This window comes from Balaenoptera physalus, assembly GCF_965194825.1.
Source record: "Balaenoptera physalus genome assembly, chromosome: 7".
NCBI lineage: Eukaryota > Metazoa > Chordata > Mammalia > Artiodactyla > Balaenopteridae > Balaenoptera > Balaenoptera physalus.
This window is the reverse complement of record NC_138886.1, coordinates 81759612-81783212: the sequence shown is the minus strand read 5'-3', so window position 1 is coordinate 81783212 and position 23601 is coordinate 81759612. Positions and strand designations below refer to the sequence as shown.

General features: G+C 39.1%; 2 protein-coding genes across 17 annotated transcripts in view; one reads left to right on the top strand and one right to left on the bottom strand.

Moving 5' to 3' along the window:
* The window catches only part of LOC309664475 (uncharacterized protein), a 125039-nt gene that overhangs the window by 59342 nt on the left and 42096 nt on the right, over positions 1–23601 (bottom strand). For 2 of the 14 annotated variants that reach the window (XR_014265779.1, XR_014265780.1), the window contains exon 3: positions 5175–5376. The exons of 6 other annotated variants lie outside the window; for them this stretch is intronic. Coding sequence is in view for 2 of the 8 variants with exons in the window: in XM_082469989.1 (XP_082326115.1) it covers positions 8513–8616 (104 nt within the window). In the remaining 6 variants the exon portion in view is untranslated. Of the gene's footprint in view, positions 1–44; positions 1157–4977; positions 5086–5174; positions 5377–6972; positions 8666–8691; positions 10830–23021; positions 23105–23601 lie in introns of those variants that run through there. 6 more of the 14 variants (XR_014265778.1, XM_082469988.1, XR_014265783.1 and 3 more) reach the window with 6 other exon arrangements.
* The window catches only part of RASEF (RAS and EF-hand domain containing), a 124247-nt gene that overhangs the window by 76942 nt on the left and 23704 nt on the right, over positions 1–23601 (top strand). For all 3 annotated transcript variants that reach the window (XM_082469641.1, XM_082469640.1, XM_082469639.1), the window contains 9 exons: positions 2074–2189; positions 4242–4310; positions 5884–5968; positions 6878–6966; positions 16986–17220; positions 17529–17666; positions 17783–17930; positions 19237–19318; positions 20524–20638. In XM_082469641.1, coding sequence (XP_082325767.1) covers positions 2074–2189; positions 4242–4310; positions 5884–5968; positions 6878–6966; positions 16986–17220; positions 17529–17666; positions 17783–17930; positions 19237–19318; positions 20524–20638 — 1077 coding nt within the window. The remainder of the gene's footprint in view (positions 1–2073; positions 2190–4241; positions 4311–5883; positions 5969–6877; positions 6967–16985; positions 17221–17528; positions 17667–17782; positions 17931–19236; positions 19319–20523; positions 20639–23601) is intronic.

The following is a 23601-nucleotide window of genomic DNA, read 5'->3' as shown; positions in this document are numbered from 1 at the left end:
AGACTACTGTTTCCTAAATAAAATCATGCTATGATTTCAATGTTCCAGGAATAAAAGCTTAAAGAGAAATTAATACTACAGTTAAAGTCTTTGAAATACCTCTGACTAAAGGTATTATATTTATGCAGGCTTTTTCCCTCAATGATACCTATTGTAAATGCTTTTTTTTTTTATTCAAAGCAATGATAGCATGGCCTTTAAATTTTAAATAGTTAACCCCTGCATTCTTATAACATCAACTTTTATCTGTTTCCCTGGCTTTTTAAGATGAGGTATTATTGCCCTGCCCTTCCTCCAACTTTTCTGTCTGTCCCTTTTCCATCTTCTGCTGACCATATCTTTAGTATTTCTGTTGCCAAAACTGATAACCTCTACATCTGTTATATTATCGTCATTTTCTTTATTTTGTTTTCAGGTTGACTCTAAAAGTTGAAAACCAATAATGAACATTTCCTTTATTGTGACTCTAAATATTCTCCCTGCAGAGCCAAGAAGTGAGCTAGAATTGCAGTTCTTTCTCTCCAGTCATTATCCTTGTGCCACTCAAAAGAGAAGGTCCCCCAGCTTTGTGGTCAGATAAATCCCCTTTATGCATTACCAGTTTCAGATTTTGCAACCTCTTAGTTGGTTTTGTGCCTGGATCACAATGTTCTCGTGAGTTGCTTACTTCTCTTGGATTCTCTGGTGGAGTTTTTGGTTTCTTGTAAAAAGAACCTGCCATCTTCATGATATTACTGATACCTTGCAACTTCTTATTTATTCTTTCCAGTACATGGAATTTGTTTTTTTCTCCTTGAAAATATTAATTTTGGAGTCCAGGAAATTTCAATTCTTATTGGACTGGCTGCTTTTTAAACTTGCTACCCAGATGTCATCTTGGAATTTCTGATCATTTTAGGTAGCTGTGGTAGGATTCCTGTACAACTAGGCAAACATCAGTTTAGCTCAAGGCCTCTCCCCTGAAAGATGGCCTTCCTCAGAGCTCTGTGTGTGCAGCTGGCTGTCAGACATAGGACCCCAATTACCAGATGCATGGGGCCTGGATGTTCAGAGAGAAGCCTTAGCTTTCCTTTTGGGAATCATTCAGTTATTTTTAAAAAGACGAGCCCCATCTTGTTGCCTTTGGAATCAACTCTGGCTTATCTGCTCTTCTTTCCTAGGGTAAGAGCAGGTAAAGGCTTGAGAGGCAGCATGTCTTAATGTACAGTTTTAATCTCTATTTCCAGCCCCCCTTCTCACTCTCTGGGGTTCTGCCTGACCAGTTGTCTCTTCTTTGTTCTACAGCATAACCTTCAACACACATCTTCTGGACCTCCTTTTCCCCTACTCTCTTCCCTTTGTCAGCACATTGCCATCCAGTTTCCTTTTTCCAGCAATATGTTTAAATCACTTGACTGCTGATGGGCCCCTCTTCCATTCTTTTAATTTTTATTGGTTTATTTCCTTTGGTATTTCATGTTAATTGGGTCTCAAAAGGGAAAGAAGACAAATTCATGTGCCCAGTCCACCATATTGAACTGGAAGCCTCCAATGATTTTTTTTCTTCTTTCTCTTTTTTTTTTTGTTTTTGTGTTTGTTTTTTTGTTTTTAAGAAAAATATAGAAATTTCCTAACCACACTGGCTTATTTTCAAGTGCAAAATTAAAAATGTTAGGTGATAGGATTTATTGTGAAAAGTAGCCAGTCTACCTGGTAACAGGTATTGTTAATTCCACAGAATATCTATCAGTAGTTCCACAGCTCTCATTAAGTAAAACAGATGTTTAAATGTTTGGTCTCCGTTGATTTGCCAATAACATGTTAAAGTACATCATGATAAACTCTTGACTGTTGTAGTTTCACACCAAAATGTCAAGTATTTTTAAAAAAGAGCTTTGAGGATTTAATTTTTGACACTTTAATACTTTATGAAAATTTCAAATTACCTTGAATTGATAATTCTTTGAACACCAAGATTTGAAGACTTGTGGAGGGGTGAGAGTGATGTGTGGAAGGTTACACTACACTTGACTTCACTTCACCCGGGTAAAAGAAACTATGAGTCTAATGACCTGCACTGTGCCTTTCCTCTAGGAAAATCAGAAAGTTAAGAAAGATCTTTTAGAAGCACAGACAAACATAGCCTTTCTTCAGAGTGAATTAGATTCTTTGAAAAGTGATTATGCTGATCAGAGTCTGAATTCTGAAAGGTATGAAACTTCACATTTTACTTTTCAGTTTGAGTGGAATGTTTATTTATGTAACCATCCATGTGAATGAAGCTCAGCTATGTAGTAATAAAGGGTTATTTATTAACTTTACTAATATGTTCTTTGCTTTCCAAAGATTTTACTTTTAGTGTCAGATTTCCTAGTGATTCTTGTGTTTTTAATTTTTTTAATTATTGGCTGCTCAGGAAAGTGCAGGGCTTAGTAATGTTTGAATTAACTGGCAGCAGAAGAATATACCTAAAGTGTCAAGAGGCAGTGCTAATTGAAGTGCTTTGACGGTAGGAATCCTGGCCCTACAACATAAAAAAAATGGAAAACGAGACATCTTAGGCAAGTCATTTTATTTTGCTGTGCTTTAGTTTTGCAGTATGGTGTTAATAACATATGACCTAACACACATGTACACACAGAGGCATGTAATTATATATAAGGAAGATACAGATGTATATTTATATAAGGGTATTTAAATATAAAATGCATCTATATGCATTAGTATATGTGTGTATCCCCTAGTACATGTATACTTGAGAAAAACACCTTGTGTTTTGTTTGTTGGTTTACAGACTTTAATCAGAATTAAGGTCCTGTAATGGAAAGCAGTGAAACATTTATTAAGTGCTTACTATATACAGGTCCCTGAGCTAGATAAGGAGTTATGAGTGTGGAATATATAAAAAAAGAAAAGACGTGGCCTCTGCTCTTTAAGAACTTCAAATTTAGTTGGGAAAAATTAAAAGTTAAAAGGGTTACGGAGTTAAACAGCATAAGAACTCAGCAATGTCAGAAACAATACCACTGCAATGTCACAGGTTGGGTTCATTGCCATGAGATGGTAGACAGAGTGTTCCTTTAGTTCAGAAAGGTGGAGACTTTATTAAAGAAGAGACACTTGAGATAAGTTTGTCAGCAAGCAACACAGGCCACACTGACAATTGCCCGGCACTGTCTTTAGTACTTTACTAGCATTAACGCATTCACGGTTTCCTATGAGATAGGGACTTTCCTTATCCCCATTTCACAGATGGGAGAAGAGTCTCAGAGATGTTCCAGGTGAGGCAGAACCCAAAGCAGGGGCAAGGACATGGGGAAGGATAAGACTGCTTTGGGGAACAGTGGTCAGCCTGGTGGACAGAAAAAGATATTTGGAATAGAAAGGCAAACGTTTAAAAAAAGATTAAAAAGTTTAAAAGCTAGTTTAAGGCTATAATGTAAGGCCCCAGTATTTTTGGCTAAGGAACTTAAATTCCTACAGACAATTGGGAAACTTTTAGCCGTATCAAGAGAGCAAATGAACAGCTTATTACAGACAAAATTTGACAGCCTGAGGGTTTTTGGAAGCTAGTGATGGGGTTCTATCTGCTTAGAAATGGGGCAGGTGTGGGGTAGGGGCTGGAGGTAAGTGGCTGATGTTCTGAGTGGACCTTTTAAGGAGGAGGCCAGGGCTTCTCCATAATAAAGCAACGGAGGAATCGCTGAGCGTGAGTTTACAGTGAACAGGGAAAGCCTGGTCCTGTGGCTTCCTCTGTGGCTTAGGGTAAGGAAGGGAGGGCAAGCAGGCCTGGGAGCACAGAGGCGAGAAGGACTCACAAGAAAGGAGAATACAGCTGGGGCTGAAGTTGCATACGGCTTGGAATGAGCAGAGAAGAGAGGTGAGAGAGTGGATTGGGCGGAAGGGACTGGTAATGCGAGTAGCTGGGGAGAGGGGACTTCGCAGAACATCAGGGGGTTCAGTCCCAGTGAAGAACAGAGCCAGGTCAGTGGGCTGGGGTGGAGGAGCTGGTGGGTGCTGGGAGGGGGGTGGGGGGAGCAGAGCCTTGCGAGAGGAAGCAGGGGCGTGGGTGTGCTTGTGGGTCACAGGAGGAAAGGAGGCTGCTGATGTCTCAGAGGAACCGAGCAGCAGCAGAGAGAGAGAAGACCACGGTCAAGGACACAGGCCTTCGGAAAAGGCAGAAAGAGGTCTGGGAGGGTAGGTATCGGTAAGGCAGGACTGAACACCTAATCCGCATTCAAACGTAAAATATAATTTTACAGGGATCTGGAAATAATCCGAGAGTACACAGAAGATCGAAATAGTCTTGAGAGGCAAATTGAAATACTCCAGTAAGTTCTCATATAAAGTCCTCATCACATTTACATTTAACTTATATTTTGTTAGTAAAACAGGTGCCACATGTAACACGGGTTGCCATATATCAAAGGCTGGGTTCGCGGCTCCACGCATGTCCCTTCTCGACACGGTGTGTTCAGCACGTCAGCTTAGCTTTCTGATGCTTCTAATCCTACATAAACTATTCAAATCCAAGGACTAGAGTATAATTCTCTAAAAGTCCTCGCAAGTCAGGTGATATGTCCGGCACGTCTTTATGATACCCTTATTTTACTGTAAAGGACAATGGCCCTGACCTCATCAGCTTTCTCTGCAGCTCAGCACACTGAGAGGTTTCAGGCGTCTCACATAGCGCATGTCACATCACTAGGCATACATGACCATTCTTTGGCAATTTATTGTGTCTGGTTAGCAGTATATTTTTCTTTTCTTTTTTTTTTTAACCTCTTGGAAATATTACACCTGCTCTGTCAAATTTGCAGCTAAGTTTTAGGAATTCCATCCTCTGAGACCTTCCCCACAAAACCTCCCCCTTTCCCACTGTCCCTTTCTCTCTTTTTCACCCAGGCAGTATTTTCTTCTGGTTTTAGTTCCCCCAAATGATGTCAGGTCAGATTTGACAATTTTTTTTCACCATTATGAATGCTTATTACATCTCACCTGTGGCAATGATAGAGTTGATATATTACAAGAATCCTGTTAATTCATTTATTCATTCATTCAGCAGGTTTTCACTCAGCACCTTTTATGGTTCAGGTATGCCAGGAGCTGAGGAGACAGTAGCAAGTAGGAGAAAAAGGTCTCTCTCCTTATGGGGCTAGTCTAGGGGAAGAGGATGGAACCTGATCAATACTTACAGATGTTAGATGCCAAAGGAGAGGCGGGGGCCAAGGGGAGCCGAGTGTCTCGTAAGGGCATCCTCCTAACCAGGAAGGTCCAGGAAGCTTCTGACTTCTGAAGGATGAATAAGCCTGAAGCAGGGAGATAGTAGCCAGTCTCTACGGCAGAGACTTCATTTGATAGAAGAGGTTGCTCAGTCTCTGATAGCTTAAATGGCTCCTGTAAGGCATATAGAAAGTAAGTGCCTGAGTTGGGGTTTGAACCCTGAGTCAACATTGGAGCCTTTAACTGGTATATAACAGTGCCTGGTGGTACAGCACCATGCCACAAGAAGGATGCAGGAGTAGCCAGGAGAAAGAAGTGTGACATAACACAGCACATCTGTGCAGGAGGGATAGAGAGTAGGTGGGGCCGGCTGGCTTCAGGCCCTTAGGGAACAGAGACCTGCACCAAACCTATCCAAATAGTGGAGCTACCTGAAGGAGGAGTGGGTTCCACAGCATAGCTGACTCGCTCCTAAAATGCCTTGAGACCTCTAAAGAGAGGCGACACATTGTTAAGTTGCACTTCTAGTAATGAATTATGATCTCAGTTTATGAGGTTTGAAGGGAAGTGGTAGAAAGGTACAAGCGGTGGTAATGCCACGTTCTGAATATCACAGCCTGAAAAGAAGTGGTGACTTTCACCCCGACTAATACTTTCCTTATCTATTTATTTACTTTGTAGAACAGCTAACAGGAAACTGCATGACAGTAACGATGGCCTAAGGAGTGCCCTTGAAAACAGTTACAGCAAGTTCAACAGATCCTTGGTATGTGATAGAATTTTATAATGCATTTCATTCTTTCTCGTGGTGGAGTATTTTGATAAAAATCATGTATTTTCTTAGAAGAGAATTTATAATAATGAGAAACTATTTCATATAATAAAAGGAGACAACATTTCCCCAACTTAAAAAATATGCCACTCCTCTGCATAAATAAAGGTCTAGATGTTAGCCAACTCTTTGTTCAATGTTCCAGAAAACCAGAGAAAGATGTATAAGGTGTGACTTGGGTCCTGGAAGAGTTTATAGTAGAGTAGGGAGTTAAGGTGTGCACAGATAGCAATAATAGAAGAAAAAGTGAGATGTCTCATGGAGGTTAAAATATGTATTGCCCAGTTGAGAGGAGAGAGAGGGTGCTTCTGGCTGAGGAGTTTATTTAGACCCATCGGTTTGTCCTTTCTGGTAGTGAGATCATCAGAGTGGAGGCCTTGGGCTTTAAACCCTCCTACAGAAACAAGCTAAGGCCCATTTGGAATTTTGAGGAACTTTCCCCAGACTACATGTGCCAGAAAGCCTCTTCCCCCACTTTTGGGGGTCACCTTCAAGGTTGGGGTTCCAGTGCCGCAGCTTTGGGTATGGATGAGTCAGTCACTAAGCCAAATGATGGTTTGAGAAGAGAGAAATCCACAGTCGGTATTGCAGGGTCCTGGCAAATCTGGGGAACCAGGATTCCCCTTTATGGCTTATATGGTAGGGTTTGGACTTAGGACATGATGAGGAGAGAGTACTATGGGCAGTTGTTGCAGTTTTTCCCTTGATTTCTGTGCTTTCGTTTTCTCATGTAGGATACCAAACTTTTAATTACATTAGTAAACTAGTGTGCTACAGTTTTTTTAAATGTACATAAAATTTTTACATGGAATAACAAAATATTATGTATTTTATGTATTACAGCGCATAAATAATATATCACCAGGGAATACAATTTCCAGAAGCAGTCCTAAATTTAATGCTCATTCTCCTCAACCTCTGGGCTATGACAGGTATGTTAACACCTACTTACTTTTTGTTTAAATTCTGGAACAGAGTTAAAAGGAAAGTACATTTCCTTACAGGTAAATTAGAATAACAGAATATATTTGGGGCACTAATATCTGTTTTCTACTATCTTACTTTAAATTTCTGAAACATGAAACATGTAAAGATTAAAGTAAAAATGTTTTAGAGAGAGTAAAGTGATTTCTTTAAGATGTTATCGTGACTTGGTTTTATGTATGCTTACCCTTACCTCATGCCTATTAAGTCTTGTTTCTTAGAAGTGCCCTCAGTAAGAGGTGTTTCAGGGAAGCCAGTGGAACTACCATATGTGATGTTGTGATACACGCAGTATATGATGTTGAGACTCTTGGCACAATCTGTAAATGTTTAATAGCTCAGTATAATATTATGCAAGCTATGTTCAAGGAAAGGCAAACTTTCAAAACAAATAGAAATGTGGCAAGTAGATGTTTATGCGCTAATGTATTAAAGGAGTCACAGAGGCTTCCCAGAAGTGAGGATTTAGCTCTATTTTTAATCAAATGAAGTGAAATATTAGCCCTGCTATAACTTGAGATCTAGCAATAAAAACTGAAAGATTACATTTGTGTACACATGTGTATACATATACATGTCCAGTGTTGCTACTTAAAAGGCTAACTTGGAGTATGTCAAAGTTTGATGGTAGACATCAGTGCATAAACTGCAGGTCTCTGGCTCTCCATTTCTGATGCCACTTTCATAATTTATGTTCCTTCCCTTTTCATTTGAGGACTTTTGGTCTAAAGAATAATGTACTTAGTATCTTGGCATTAGCAAAATGGCCATATCCCCTTTCAGGAAGGTCTGTTTCCAAGGCTTACTGGTAATCACTTTTAATAAAAATCTATCCAAGTATCAGATGTTTTTATTATTCACTGATTTGTTTAATAAAAAATTTGAATGGTGTATTTGTAGGCAACTGGCTTCTCTGTTTTTGAGAAATAGATATTACTTTTTATTTCTTTGAGTTTAAAAAGGTATTATTCTTTATTTTAAAAAATAGTGATAAAATATACATAACGTAAAACTTACCATCTTCACTATATTTAAGTGTACAGTTCAGTGGCATTAAGTACATTCACATTGTTTGTGCAACCATCACCACCACCCACCTCCAGAACGTTTTTCATTTTTCTTTCTTTTTTTTTTCCACACACATACACTGTATTTTGTTTTTACAAGAGATAAATAAACTGACACCAAGCATTGTAAATGGATGACCACAACAAAAGCAACGATTGCAATTACCAAATACGAAACACACTCATACTATGTCATAATATTGACATTCAGTCCAGTAATCCTCCACTGTAACAGCTCCATTACTCTGCAGTGAAAATTGATTTGTATATTTTTTGCCTCTGAGTCCTTGTGGGATTTTTCTTTTTATTCAAACAGAAAGTCACAAAACTTATAATCATCCTCATCAGTTCACTCAGTCCCATGTAATTAATTTTTTTTTTCATCTTGATCTTTTGTTAGCACTTTTATGAATTCATCAGTTTTCCATTAGAGTTCTGAAAATGCTTCTTCATTCAGTTCAGCAGTATAGTCAGTTACCAGAAACCTGTACTTGTCAGAGTCTTTTCCATGAATTCCTTGAAGATGAAACCCTTTTATAGAAACATTTTTGCAAAAGCATCAGAGTACACCCAGAACTGTCTGTAAATGACAAAAGACTTAAAAATGACCACGGTTAAAGATTTGATGAAAGTTCATAATAATGCAATTGACAAGGAAATTTAGTTATTTCTGAGATATACATTTTAAAGTAATAACTAGAATTCTGACTTATTATACCAGAACATATAAGATTTTTAGAAATTTCATGTAATGCCTGAAACATTTATATTAACATATTTCCATACAAATAACCCAAAGAAAGTTTAGTATTAGTTGTTTTTTTTTTGTTTGTTGGTCTTTTTGTTTTTTTATACTGCAGGTTCTCATTATCATCAATTTCTACACATCAGTGTACACATGTCAATCCCAATCGCCCAATTCAGCACACCACCATCCCCACCCCACCGCGGTTTTCCCCCCATGGTGTCCATACGTTTGTTCTCTACATCTGTGTCCTAACTTCTGCCCTGCAAACCAGTTCATCTGTACCATTTTTCTTCATTCCACATACATGCGTTAATAAACGATATTTGTTTTTCTCTTTCTGACTTACTTCACTCTGTATGACAGTCTTGAGATCCATCCACGTCTCAACAAATGACTCAATTTTGTTCCTTTTTATGGCTGAGTAATATTACATTGTACATATGTGCCACAACTTCTTTATCCATTCGTCTGTCGATCGGCATTTAGGTTGCTTCCATGACCTGGCTGTTGTAAATAGTGCTGCAATGAACATTGGGGTGCATGTGTCTTTTTGAATTATGGTCTTCTCAGGGTATATGCCCAGTAGTGAGATTGCTGGATCATATGGTAATTCTGTTTTTAGTTTTTTAAGGAACCTCCATACTGTTCTCCATAGTGGCTGTATCAATTTACATTCCCACCAACAGTGCAACAGGGTTCCCTTTTCTCCACACCCTCTCCAGCATTTGTTGTTTGTAGATTTTCTGATGATGCCCATTCTAACTGGTGTGAGGTGATACCTCATTGTAGTTTTGATTTGCATTTCTCTAATAATTAGTGATGTTGAGCAGCTTTTCATGTGCTTCTTGGCCATCTGTATGTCTTCTTTGGAGAAATGTCTGTTTAGGTCTTATGCCCATTTTTGAATTGGGGTGTTTGTTTCTTTAATATTGAGCTGCATGAGCTGTTTATATATTTTGGAGATTAATCCTTTGTCCGTTGATTCATTTGCAAATATTTTCTCCCATTCTGAGGGTTGTCTTTTCGTCTTGTTTATAGTTTCCTTTGCTGTGCAAAAGCTTTGAAGTTTCATTAGGTCCCATTTGTTTATTTTTGTTTTTATTCCATTACTCTAGGAGGTGGATCAAAAAAGATCTTGCTGTGATTTATGTCAAAGAGTGTTCTTCCAATGTTTTCCTCTAAGAGTTCTATAGTGTCCGGTCTTACATTTAGGTCTCTAATCCATTTTGAGTTTATTTTTGTGTATGGTGTTAAGGAGTGTTCTAATTTCATTCTTTTACATGTATCTGTCCAGTTTTCCCAGCACCACTTATGGAAGAGACTGTCTTTTCTCCATTGTATATCTTTGCCTCCTTTGTCATAGATTAATTGACAGTAGGTGCGTGGGTTTATCTCTGGGCTTTCTATCTTGTTCCATTGATCTATATTTCTGTTTTTGTGCCAGTACCATATTGTCTTGATTACTGTAGCTTTGTAGTATAGTCTGAAGTCAGGGAGTCTGATTCCTCCAGCTCCGTTTTTTTCCTTCAAGACTGCTTTGGCTATTCAGGGTCTTTTGTGTCTCCATACAAATTTTTAAAATATGTGGGTGTGATGCCATTTTCCTGGACTGTTACTTAAGGTCAGTTTTAATCAAATAAGAGAAAAGATAGGTAACTGAAAATTATTTCAGAAAATTCACCATGATTCGTTTTTGAAAAGAGTGCACACCATGCATAAGGCTGGTAGTACTGGACAAAGAGCTCCTTGACAGTAGGACCAAGGGACAAAGTCATCATATCCCAGTGCTTCAGAGTGACAGGAACGTAGCTCTTGTGTGCTCATAACCTTGAACAGTCACTAGAGGGCCACCGTGGTCCAGACTGATGTTCCTTTTGGGGGGACTCATTAGTCTGATATAAGAAGTTAATATTTTCTTTTCTTTTTGATGCTAATGTAAAAACTTAATAGTCTTCAGATCACAAGAGAAAAGAACAAAAGAAGGGGAAAAAAAGACCTACAAAAACAAGCCCAAAACATTTTTTTTAAATGGCAATAAGAACATACACATTGATAATTACCTTAAGTGTAAATGGACTAAATACTTCAACTAAAAGACATAGAGTGACTGAATGGATATAAAAACAAGACCCGTATATATGCTGCCTACAAGAGACTCACTTCAGATCTAGAGACACACACAGATTGAAAGTGAGGGGATGGAAAAAGGTATTCCATGCAAATGAAAATCAAAAGAAAGCTGGAATAGCAATACTTATATCAGACAAAATAGACTTTAAAATAAAGACTGTTTCAGGAGACAAAAAAGGACACTACATAATGATCAAAGGATCAATCCAAGAAGAAGATATAACAATTGTAAATATATATAAACCCAACATAGGAGCACCTAAATATATAAGGCAATTATTAATGGACATAAAAGGAGAAATCGGGCTTCCCTGGTGGCGCAGTGGTTGAGAATCTGCCTGCCAATGCAGGGAACACGGGTTCGAGCCCTGGTCTGGGAAGATCCCACATGCCACGGAGCAACTGGGCCCGTGAGCCACAATTACTGAGCCTGCGCGTCTGGAGCCTGTGCTCCGCAACAAGAGAGGCCGCGATAGTGAGAGGCCCGCGCACCGCGATGAAGAGTGGTCCCCACTTGCCGCAACTAGAGAAAGCCCTCGCACAGAAACGAAGACTCAGCACAGTCATAAATAAATAAATAAAAGAACGTGAATTTCTTTAAAAAAAAAAAAAAAAAGGAGAAATCAACAGTAAAGCAATAATAGTGGGGGACTTTAACTCACATCAATGGACAGATCATCCAGGTAGAAAATCAATAAGGAAACATAGGCCTTAAATGACACATTGGGCCAGATGGACTTAATTGATATAGCAAGAGCATTCCATCCAAAAGTAGCAGGATACACAGTCTTTTCAAGTGTACATGGAATGTTCGCCAGGATAGATCACATGCTAGGCCACAAAACAAGCCTCAGTAAATTTAAGAAAACTGAAATCATATCAAGCATCTTTCTCAACCACAACACTATGAGACTAGAAATCAACTACAAGAAAAAAACTACAAAACACACAAACACACGGGAGACTAAACAATATGCTATGAAACAACCAACGGATCACTAAGGAAATCAAAGAGGAAATCAAAAAATACCTAGAGGCAAAAGAAAACTAAAACACAATGATCCAAAACCTGTGGGACACAGCAAAAGCAGTTCTAAGAGGGATGTTTATAGCAATACAAGCTTACCTCAGGAAACAAGAAAAATCGCAAGTAAACAACCCAACCTTACACCTAAAGCAATGAGAAATAAGAACAGACAAAACCCAAAGTTAGTAGAAGGAAAGAAATCATAAAGATCAGAGCAGAAATAAATGAAATAGAGTCTAAAAAAAATATAGAAAAGGTCAATGATACTAAGAGCTGGTTCTTTGAAAAGATAAACAAAATTGATAAACCTTTAGCCAGACTCATCAAGAAAAAAAGGGAGAGGGCCCAAATCAATAAAATCAGAAAAGAGAAAGGAAAAGTTATAGCCAACATGACAGAAATACAAAGGATTATTAGAGACTACTACAAACAACTATATGCCAATAAAACGGACAACCTAGAAGAAATGGACAAATTCTTAGAAAGGTACACTCTCCCAAGAATGAACCAGGAAGAAATAGAAAATATGAACAGACCAATTACCAGTAATGAAATTGAATCAGTAATTTTAAAACTCCCAACAAAAGTCCAGGTCCAGATGGCTTCACAGGTGAATTCTACCAAACATTTAGAGAAGAGTTAACACCCATCCTTCTCAAACTAGTCCAAAAAATTGCAGAGGAAGGAACACTCCTGAACTCATTCTATGAGGTACCCATCACCCTGATACCAAAACCAGACAAAGATATCACAAAAGAAGAAAATTATAGGCCAGTACCACTTATGAATATAGATGCAAAAATCCTCAACAAAATATTAGCAAACCAAATCCAACAATACATTAAAAGGATCATACATCATGATCAAGTGGGATTTATCCCAGGGATGCAAGGATTTTTCAATATCAGTGTGATGCACCACATTAACAAACTGAAGAATAAAAACCATATGATCATCTCAGTAGATGCAGAAAAAGCTTTTGACAAAATTCAACATCCACTTATGATTCAAAAAACTCTCCAGTAAGTGGGCATAGAGGGAACATACCTCAACATAATAAAGGCCATATATGACAAACCCACAGCTAACATCATTTACTCAAAGGTGAAAAACTGAAAGCATTTCCTCTAAGATCAGGAACGAGACAAGGATGCCCACTCTTGCCACTTTTATTCAGCATAGTTTTGGAAGTCCTAGCCACATCAGTCAGAGAAGAAAAGAAACAGAAAGAATCCAAATTGGAAAGGAAAAAGTGAAACGGTCACTATTTGCAGATGGCATGATACTATATGTAGAAAATCCTAAAGATGCCACCAGAAGACTACTAGAGCTCATCAATGAATTTGGTAAAGTTGCAGGATACAAGATTAATATACAGAAATCTGTTGCATTTTTATACACTAACAGTGAACTACCAAAAAGAGAAATTAAGGAAACAGTCCCATTTGCCACCTCATCAAAAAGAATAAAATACCTAGGAATAAACCTACCTAAGGAGGTAAAAAACCTGTTCTTGGGAAACTATAAGACACTGAAGAAAGAAACTGAAGATGACACAAACATATGGAAAGATATACTGTGTTCTTGGATTGGAAGAATCAATATTGTTAAAATGACCATACTGCCCAAGGCAATCTACAGAGTCAATGCAATCCCTAACAATGTAATTGCTAACAAAATACCAAAGGCAGTTTTCTAGAACAAATAATTTTAAAATTTGTATGGAAACACACAAAGGACCCTGAATAGCCAAAATCATGTTAAGAAAGAAGAACAGAGCTGGAGGAATCATGCTCCCTGACTTCAGACTACGTTACAAAGCTACAGTCATCAAAACAGTGTGGTGCTGACACAAAAACAGACACATAGATCATTGGAACAGGATAGAGAGTCCAGAAATAAACCCACACACTTATGGTCAATAAATCTATTACAAGGAGGCAAGAATATACAATGGAGAAAAGACAGTCTCTTCAGTAGCCAGTCCTGGGAAAACTAGACAGCTACATGTAAAAGAATGAAATTAGAACATTCTCTAACACTATATGCAAAAGTAAACTTAAAATGGATTAAAGACCTAAGTGTAAGATCGGATACCATAAAACACGTAGAGGAAAATGTAGGCAGAACACTCTTTAATATAAATCATAGGAATATTTTTTGGATCCATCTCCTAAAACAAAGGAAATAAAAGCAAAAATTAACAAATGGGACCTAATTAAACTTATGAGCTTTTGCACAGCAAAGGAAATTATCAACAGATCAAAAAGACAACCCACTGAATGGCAGAAAATATTTGGAAATGTATGACCAACAAGGGGTTAATATCCAACATATATAAACAGCTTATATAACCCAACGTCAAAAAAACAAACAGCCGAATTAAAAAATGGGCAGAAGAACTGAATAGATATTTCTCTAAAGAGGTTGCTGATGGCCAACAGGCACTTGAGAAGATGCTCAACATCGCTAATCATCAGGGAAATGCCAATCAAAACCACAATAAGATATCACCTCACACCTGTCAGGTGCTATCATCAAAAAGATGATATCATCAAAAAGAACACAAATAACAAATGTTGGCGAGGATGTGGAAAAAAGGGAACCCTCGTACACCGTTAGTGGGAATGTAAATTGGTGCAGCCACTGTGGAAAACAGTATGGAGGTTTCTCAAAAAACTAAAAATGGAACTACCATATGACCCAGCAATTCCACCTCTGGATATATATCTGAAAAAAACAAAAACACTAATTCTAAAAGATGCATGCAGCCCAGTGTTCATAGCAGCATTACAGTAGCCAAGATATGGAAGCAACCTAAGTGTCCATCAACAGATGAATGGATAAAGAAGATGTAGTATATATATACAATGAAATACAACTCAGCCATAAAAAAGAATGAAATTTTGCCATTTGCAGCAACATGGATGGACTTGGAGGGCGTTATGCTAAATGAAATAAGTGAGACAGAGAAAGACAAATACTGTATGATATCTCTTATATGTGGACTCTAAAAAATACAACAAACTAGTGAATATAACAAAAAAGAAGCAGACTCACAGATACAGAGAACAAACTAGTAGTTACTAGTGGGGAGGGGAGGAAGGGGCAATATAGGGGTAGGGCAGTAAGAGGTGCAAACTATTAGGTATAAAATAAGCTACAAGGATATATTGTACAATGTGGGGAATATAACCAATATTTTATAATAACTGTAAATGGAGTATAACCTTTAAAAATTGTGAATCACTATATTGTATACCTATAATTTATATAATAGTGTACATCAACTATACTTCAATTAAAATTTTTTTTTAATTAAAAGCATCTTGTAAATTTAATTTTATTGCTTTTGTGGCCTTATTGGATTTTAAGTTGTATATTTGTTTTAGTTTTGAGTTTTTTCTAAGAACTCTAACAAAAACATAACTTGTTTTGTATTTTTACTTATTTAATTGTAATGAAAATATTCTTCAGGCAGATAAGAATAGTTTACTTTTAAAAAGGTATGTATATAAGTTGAGTTTGAGAAAGTCCGATCTATACCTATATTTTTTATTTAGATTCTGTATTTTCATGGAGGTGATTTTTCAATCAGGATTTTTTTCTCCTTCATTCCTTATCAAAAATATGAATAGGTTAAAAAAATAAAGTTCTGACTAATCATGACATGGAGCTGAATTTGTACTATATTATAATGAGAATGGTTTCTTTAGGTTCCTTACAGATTGACCTAAAATCAGTGTCAGAAGGAGAGTTTTATAAATGATTAGACAAACAGAAAAATGTACACAAAAATTCACACACAGCCAGCTAGGTAGATTGAGATGTGGTATGAAATTCCTGTCCCAGGACACTTGATAATTGAGCAACATATTTAGAGAGAGTTAGGTGATTAAATTACCTTTTTAGTTAATTTTAAACATTTGATAATGGCACCAAAATATTTTTGACTTCTTAGATTTATATGGCTTATATTTGTATTTATATTAAGATTACCCTCTCTTTTCTAAGAACATTCATCTCATTATTTCTCACATCTGGAGACCTATATACCCTGCCCATTTCCTCTTTCTGTTGACATCATGTATGCCAAGTGGCTAGGATGATGCTCAATGTGTAGTAGGAACTAAGTAAGTTGTAACCCTTGTTTTATTTCAATATAAACTTAGATACTTTTGGGAATCAAACGGAAAAGCAAAAGTAAATGAGGTAATTAACATTTATAAAATGTTGGAGTTTCCCAAGTGGAAAGATCCATAGAAGTCGGGCGTTCTAGCCTTTGTATGGGGCATCTCCCTATGAAACCTCTCCCATAGGAGTCTTTCCAGACATGTCCACACTTAGTGGCAGAAAATTCATATGCCAAACCATTCCAGGGCCACACATTTCTGATTGCCTGTCATTTTTCATCATGTTGATTAGAGATGTGACTCCCAGAAAAGTTTATCAGTTGGCCCTGAGAGAATATAGTCTTCCTGTGTCAGCTCTTCAAATATTTGAGGAGAGAAACCATTACAACTTAAGCTGAGTGCACTGAAACATTTCTCAGACTGGAGGGTTTAAAGTCTCAGGTCATAACAGAGGTATTATCCAGAAATGGACATGCTGTTCAAAATATGGTCTGACCACATTAGAATAAAAAGGTTCACATGTTCTGTGTACATTTTTCTTAACACAACTTGAGATTGCATTTACATCCTGGGCATTCTAATTCTTTTTGTATCAGGAAATAAAGAAGGTGATTTTTTTAAACAATAGCTTCCTTTATTAAATGTTTGATTTAAATGTCTTTATCTTAATTGACTGTTGCATAGAATGAACTATTGCTCTGAGCATTTTATTTCCCCTGTTGCTTAATCATGGAATACACTGCGGCTCTTGGCAAGAATGAGAGTATCGGTCTTCTTGATTCTGTTGCTGTCTGATTCCACTGCTGTGTCGTCTTGAGCATCGCCAGCCCTCGGGTACAGCGGTCCTCTCCTTTGTCACCAGGTCATCCCGCTCTTCCTACATGGATGAGGACTGTGACTCTCTGGCCCTCTGTGATCCCGTGCAGAGGATAAACTGTGACATTGACAGCCTGCCTGAGAGCTGCTTCGACAGCGGCTTGTCTACCCTGAGAGATTCCAATGAGTATGACTCGGAGGTGGAGTACAAGCACCAGAGGGGATTCCAGAGGTCACACGGCACGCAGGAGAGCTCTGGGGGTGATGCTTCAGACACAGACGTAAGCCCCAAAGTCATTTCTCTCCTAGGCCTGATCTTCCATAGAAATACGTATCTCACCCCGTTTGACCTTTATCTGTCATGGGCACTGTTTTAAAGGTTATACATGTGAAACATAGTTGGGAGAATGTTTCTCCCTATCAAGTTAGGGAAAACTCTCACAGATTTCCTTTTGCAGCCACTCTGTTCCATAATAGCACTGACTGTTGATTCAGCAGCATATTTTTCTTCTTTTTATTTCATGATGTATATGTGTAATGAGAGACTTTGTTTTTTAATGGCTGACCTTAAAAAAAAAAAAAAAAACAGGTTCCTGATATAAGGGATGAAGAGACGTATGGCTCAGAAGGCGTGGCTTCCATCCTAGACTGGAAGCCGCAGGGGTCTGCTAGTGAAGGCAGCGGCATTAGCTCCTTGAGAAAGCCCATCTCAGCACTTGCACCACAGGTAGGTGGTTTCAGAGACACTTTTATTCATGAACACTGTTCATCTTCATGCCATATAACGTACTAGGAAGAAAGCCGGCACTACCTTTGTCACTCACTGTGGCTTCCTTCCCCTAGACAGACATGGTGGATGAAAACCATAAATCTTCCAGCTCACAGAAGGCTTACAAGATTGTGCTGGCTGGGGACGCTGCAGTAGGAAAGTCAAGTTTGCTCATGAGACTTTGCAAGAATGAATTTCGAGGAAACACAAGTGCCACCCTGGGTACAGTTCCTTTTTCAGTGGATAATGGGAAAATGACCTTCTTTAGGTTGATTCTATTTTCTTTAGGGATTATATACAGACACACAGATCTCTTTCTCTCTTTCTCTCTCTCTGTATAATAAAATATGTATATAGGTAGAGGTGTGTGTGTGTGTGCACGCACACTTGCACACACACGTCCTTCTGTATAGAATAGCCCTCTGTTTTGGCTAAGGCCTAAATTTGGGAGAGGAAGACTAGCAAAGGACTGAGGTATCTGCTTACCCAGTGAGATCAACCAAAGTTTAGAGCCAGAGATGACAGATTCATTTATTCAGCAAGCATATCCTGAGTCCTGCTGTGAGCCACATACTGTTGTAGGCACTACGGATACACAATAAACAAAGGCGACTAAATCCCAGCCCACAATGAGGTAAATGGATGAAAAACACATTTTAAAAAATGAGGTTTGGAAGAGGTGCACTTTTACACAGGGTGCCCAGGGAAAGCCTTTCTGATCAGGTGTCATTTGATGTCGATAAAGTGAGTTTACCGATAGCCAGTTTGTCATTAAGGTCAAAATCATAGCTGGGTGTATGTTCCCTCCCCTCCTTCACAACGGAATACATGAGTAATACCTCTCAGAACAAGGAAAAAATAGTGTCCTCATTTCCCAAATTTGCATAGTAATCAGTAAAAGGAATTGAAGGAAGATATGCAAATTATCATTTACTTTTCTTCCTTATCTAAAGAGTTCTTACTTTGATAACCAGAAACCTTAGAACAGATTACCTTCTTCACAATGGATGTCTTTCTAAATTTATGGTTCTCTGTTATACCCTTCAAGATAACAAAGCTGAAGGTTCACTTCAATTTGATTCATAAAAAGCCTACAATATTTGGTTCGGTTCCTAGAGAGCCTGGCATATATACACATCATATACATGTACTTATATACATATACATACACACATGTATATACCTGTATATATACATATACATAGGCACATTTATGTGCATGCACACACACAGATATAACTGAGTCCATCTAATTATGTGGACACATAAAACACAGATTTTCCTTTTGTCCATAGATTAAATCCTTCCCCAAGTCAGCCAACCTGCAATAAGCATCTGCACGCACATGTGTGGTCTGACTTATAATTAGTATGTGAAGGTCACTGTCCTTGAAGGCCAGGTTCATTCCTCTCTGTCTTGCCGAACTTTGGCTTATTGGCTTTTGTCTCATCCTAAAGAGGGCTTGAAAGTAAAAACCAATGGAATTATTTACATCGTGTTCTCCATGTTCTCTTATATTCCTTTTCAGGAGTTGATTTTCAAATGAAAACTCTCATTGTAGATGGAGAGCGAACAGTACTGCAACTCTGGGATACCGCTGGCCAGGAGAGGCAAGTGCTTTCCATAATGCTTTGGATTCTGCTGAGTTGCACAGACAAGCCTTGTAGGATACTTGGTGGTTTTTGTACTCATATAATTCTGATAGAGTATGTTAGAATTTCAAGAATGCTTGTTTTTTTCCACATCCTTTCCTCCTTCGCTGATCCATCAGTCGTGTGAAGAGGATCTTTAAGCTTCCTTTGAATTGGTGAGCCACTGAGAAAAAGAGAATGCCCTATCCTAAGGAGAAAATTTCAGTGAGGCGGCATTCCTGGACATGGCAACAGTGTGAGGAGCTGCATAGCTGGGGCACCATAGAAGATGGAGAGGAGGACCTGTCAGTTGCCCGGTTCAAGGGCAGGGACACAGACCATTGATAAATAGCAGACTCGCATCTGACCACAGACAGTACCCTGTCTTTCTTTCACTGCTGATGGCCAGAGCATCAAGCATAGGTTTTAATCTTATCTAACTCTTAGGGAACAGACTGTATCCGATTGTGCAGCAAACAAGTATGGGGGTAACTGCCGACCTCTGTAACCAGGCACCATTCAGGGTGTTCAGATTCAACAGTGAACAAGTGGACACAGACACCTGCCCACATGGAGCTCATATTTTCTAGCAGCATTTGAAAAATATGTGTGGTTAACATAGCTATTTAAGATCCTGTAAAATACTGCACTCAGTTTAGGACAGATAGGGTGAGGTGTGCTCTTCCCCTGGTGAGCCCCCGACACCCTGTGTGTGTGCCCTGTGGTGGTCCACATGGTTAGTTCTTCTACCACCCACCCACAATACTCCCTACCCACCAGCCAAAAAATAATCTTTCTCTGATGTGCCTCTCCTTCCATCCTTCTGTGTGTCCCACAGCTGGGTTCTGGTAGCGTGTTGCTGAGGCTGAAATTTTTAGAAATTATGATCTCAACCTTGTCCTGGCTATGCTCTGGGGTTTGTAGACTTTCTTGGGATTATTTGGTGGAGAAAATGATTGGCTTTTCTAAATCACTAGCCCAGATTCTTATCCTGTTACCTTTCACCAGGTCATTCTAGGCCTCGGGGATGACTATTTCACAGTAATAGGTTGCCATTAGATTCTTCTCAATTGGGGCTTGTTTTAAAAGATGAGGGAAAAAAGTGAGCATAAAGGAGATGAAGAATGAGGCAGCACCAAACTGACTGACTGATTAGAACCATTACGTGCTATTCTCTTTTCCAGATTCAGAAGTATTGCCAAGTCTTATTTCAGAAGAGCAGATGGTGTTTTGCTGCTGTATGATGTTACGTGTGAGAAAAGCTTTCTTAATGTACGAGAATGGGTAGATATGATTGAGGTAAGAATTCAAAACAGAGAACCAAAAAATTACACAGGAGAGCTACAGCCTGTCTCGGGAAATGCTGTTTGTCTTCTTTGTCAAAACGAACTCAATTACAAGCCGCTGATCCAGGCTCTCAGGAAGAACTGGATGTGAGAAGCGGGGTTCCCAATGGCACTTGGCAGTACTGGTCTCCTCCTCAGTAGCTGGGCAAGTTCCCACAGAGCTAAGGACACTACTAAAGTGAGCTTCTGGGGTGGGGAAGGGGGGGAAACTCCTGGGTTTTCGTATAGATATAATCAGAACCTGACTGGCAGCAAGTGAAAATTCAGGCAACCCAAAAAGGAGAAGTAAAAAAAACAAAAAAAAAAAAAAGGAGAAGTAGCTTTCACAAACAAGGGGGTGATGGGGCTGGGTGTGTAGTGTGACTAGAGGTGTAACAGGGGCTTCCACATGTGCTAGAAGTATAGGTGAAACACCACCTGGCTGTGAGCTTGTGCCAGGTCCAATTTCTATAGGAACTGTGTTCTCAACCTTATTCTGGCGGTGATTTGGGTCTTTACACACCCCCAAAGTACTACCGAAATACCAACTGGTATTTTAAATGTGTGGTAACTATCTGTGCTTTCTTTTGGTCAAATGAGATAGTGTCTTTCATCTGAGCCACTTTCATATCCTTTGTTTCATGGTAAATAATTTTTTAAAGTAGGAAGTGATTTTGCCCACACTTAGTGTGCTACCAACAGTCATTAATCACCATAAAACTGTAGTTCAAGCCATGGTTCAGCATACTCTTGGGAAAAAAAAACAAAACAAATCTAGTGGCTAATACAGTTTTTCACGTACGTCTATGATCTATAATTTTTAACAGGCATTAAGTGCAGAGGTGGCTGAACAGAGAACATTGCTGTCTGATCTCAGGTTAGCCTCTAGTTTCTTGAGTTGGGCCTATTTCATACCCTATAAAACACCAGAATGAATGTTCTCTTTCTAACTAAAGAAGTGATGCAAGAAATGACTGATTGAAATTGGCAATAAGACTCAATGATAAATATAAATGAGCATTTTGTTCAACTGAAATATCATGACTTCAAATTATTATAAATACATCAAAAGTGTGTTGACATTTATGTAGTATTTTTATTTCACAAAGTTTTCCACATGTTGTTTTCATCTCTGTAACATATCTGAGAAAGGAAGAAATGTAATGTTATTCTCACTTTTTATGAGAAACCTGAGGCAGAGAAAGTGTATGACACTGGCTTTTAGTTATTTAGAGGTTAGGAGTGGAAGAGGAATTGGACCTCCTGATTCAACACTGGTTGCTCCTTTGATTAAGCTCCAGAGTGAGCAGCAGGTTAAGAAAAAATCCTTTGATGTCAAGAAAGAATCTCCGAGGTAGTTAGTGCATAGAGGAGAGGGATCTACTCAAGGGAACAGATGAACCTTCCTGGGATAAGCTGGTGAGTTCAGAGAAGAACAAATAATCCCAACTAACTCATACCCACAGATATTTAAGATCTACAGCAAAACCTTTTATTGTTGAAACTGTTGGACTTGGTCTTCATTTTAAGACTTTGGATTATACTCAAGAAAAGGAGGCACAAAAGGCAGGGTCATCCATAGAGTTGAAATAGCCCTTAGTGACCAGCTGTGGCCTGTGGCAGGGGCCCTACTGCCATAATTTGCTAAATGATTAAGCACCAGGCTTCCCTGGTGGCGCAGTGGTTGAGAATCTGCCTGCCAATGCAGGGGACACGGGTTCGAGCCCTGGTCTGGGAAGATCCCACATGCCGCGGAGCGACTATGCCCGTGAGCCACAGTTGCTGAGCCTGCGCGTCTGGAGCCTGTGCTCCGCAACAAGAGAGGCCGCGATAGTGAGAGGCCCGTGCACCGCGATGAAGAGCGGCCCCCACTCGCCGCAACTAGAGAAAGCCCTCGCACAGAAACGAAGACCCAACGCAGCCATAGATAAATAAATAAATAACATTAAGAAAAAAAATGTTAAATGATTAAGCACCTACATGTGGTAAGTGACCTTCTTAGCTATTCATGTTACCTTTCATAGGGTCTAAAAAGGAAGAAAACTGTATTCAAGATGAATTATTGAATTTGTTATTGGAGAAAAAATTAGATACCACTGGGCATTTGACTTTCACTTATCACAATGAACCTTCACCATGGCTCACCTTTTCTAATTTGCGGAAATTCCATGGGGGCAATTTATATGGCCACTATAATATAGGTCGAAACTAACTGTGAGATTGTTGGGATAGGCAAGAGGATTGAGAAGCAGTAGAGTGTCAGTGGTGAATGAACGCTCTGAATTAATAATACACTTCAACTGAAAACCACTGGGTTGACTGGTTCAAGGTGGTGGAGTAGAAGAACATGCACTTACTCCCTCTTGTGAGAGCACCGGAAGCACAGGAAGACACTGGAACTCACCAAAAAAGATACCCACATCGAAAGACAAAGGAGAAGCTGCAACGAGATGGTAGGAGGAGCGCAATCACAATAAAATCAAATCCCATAACTGCTGGGTGGGTGACTCACAAACTGGAGAACAGTTATACCACAGAAGTCCACCCACTGGAGTGAAGGTTCTGAGCCCCACCTCAGGCTTCCCAACCTGGGGGTCCAGCAACGAGAGGAGGAATTCCCAGAGAATCATACTTTGAAGGCTAGCGGGATTTGATTGCAGGACTTCGACAGGACTGGGGGAAAGAGAGACTCCACTCTTGGAGGGCACACACAAAGTAGTGTGTGCATCGGGACCCAGGGGAAGGAGCAGTGACCCCAGGGGAGACTGAACCAGACCTACCTGCTAGTGTTGGAGGGTCTCCTGCAGAGGCAGGGGGTGGCTGTGGCTCACTGCAGGGACAAGGACACTGGCAGCAGAAGTTCTGGGAAATACTCCTTGGCATGAGCCCTCACGGAGTCCACCATTAGCCCCACCAAAGAGCCTCTAGGCCCCAGTG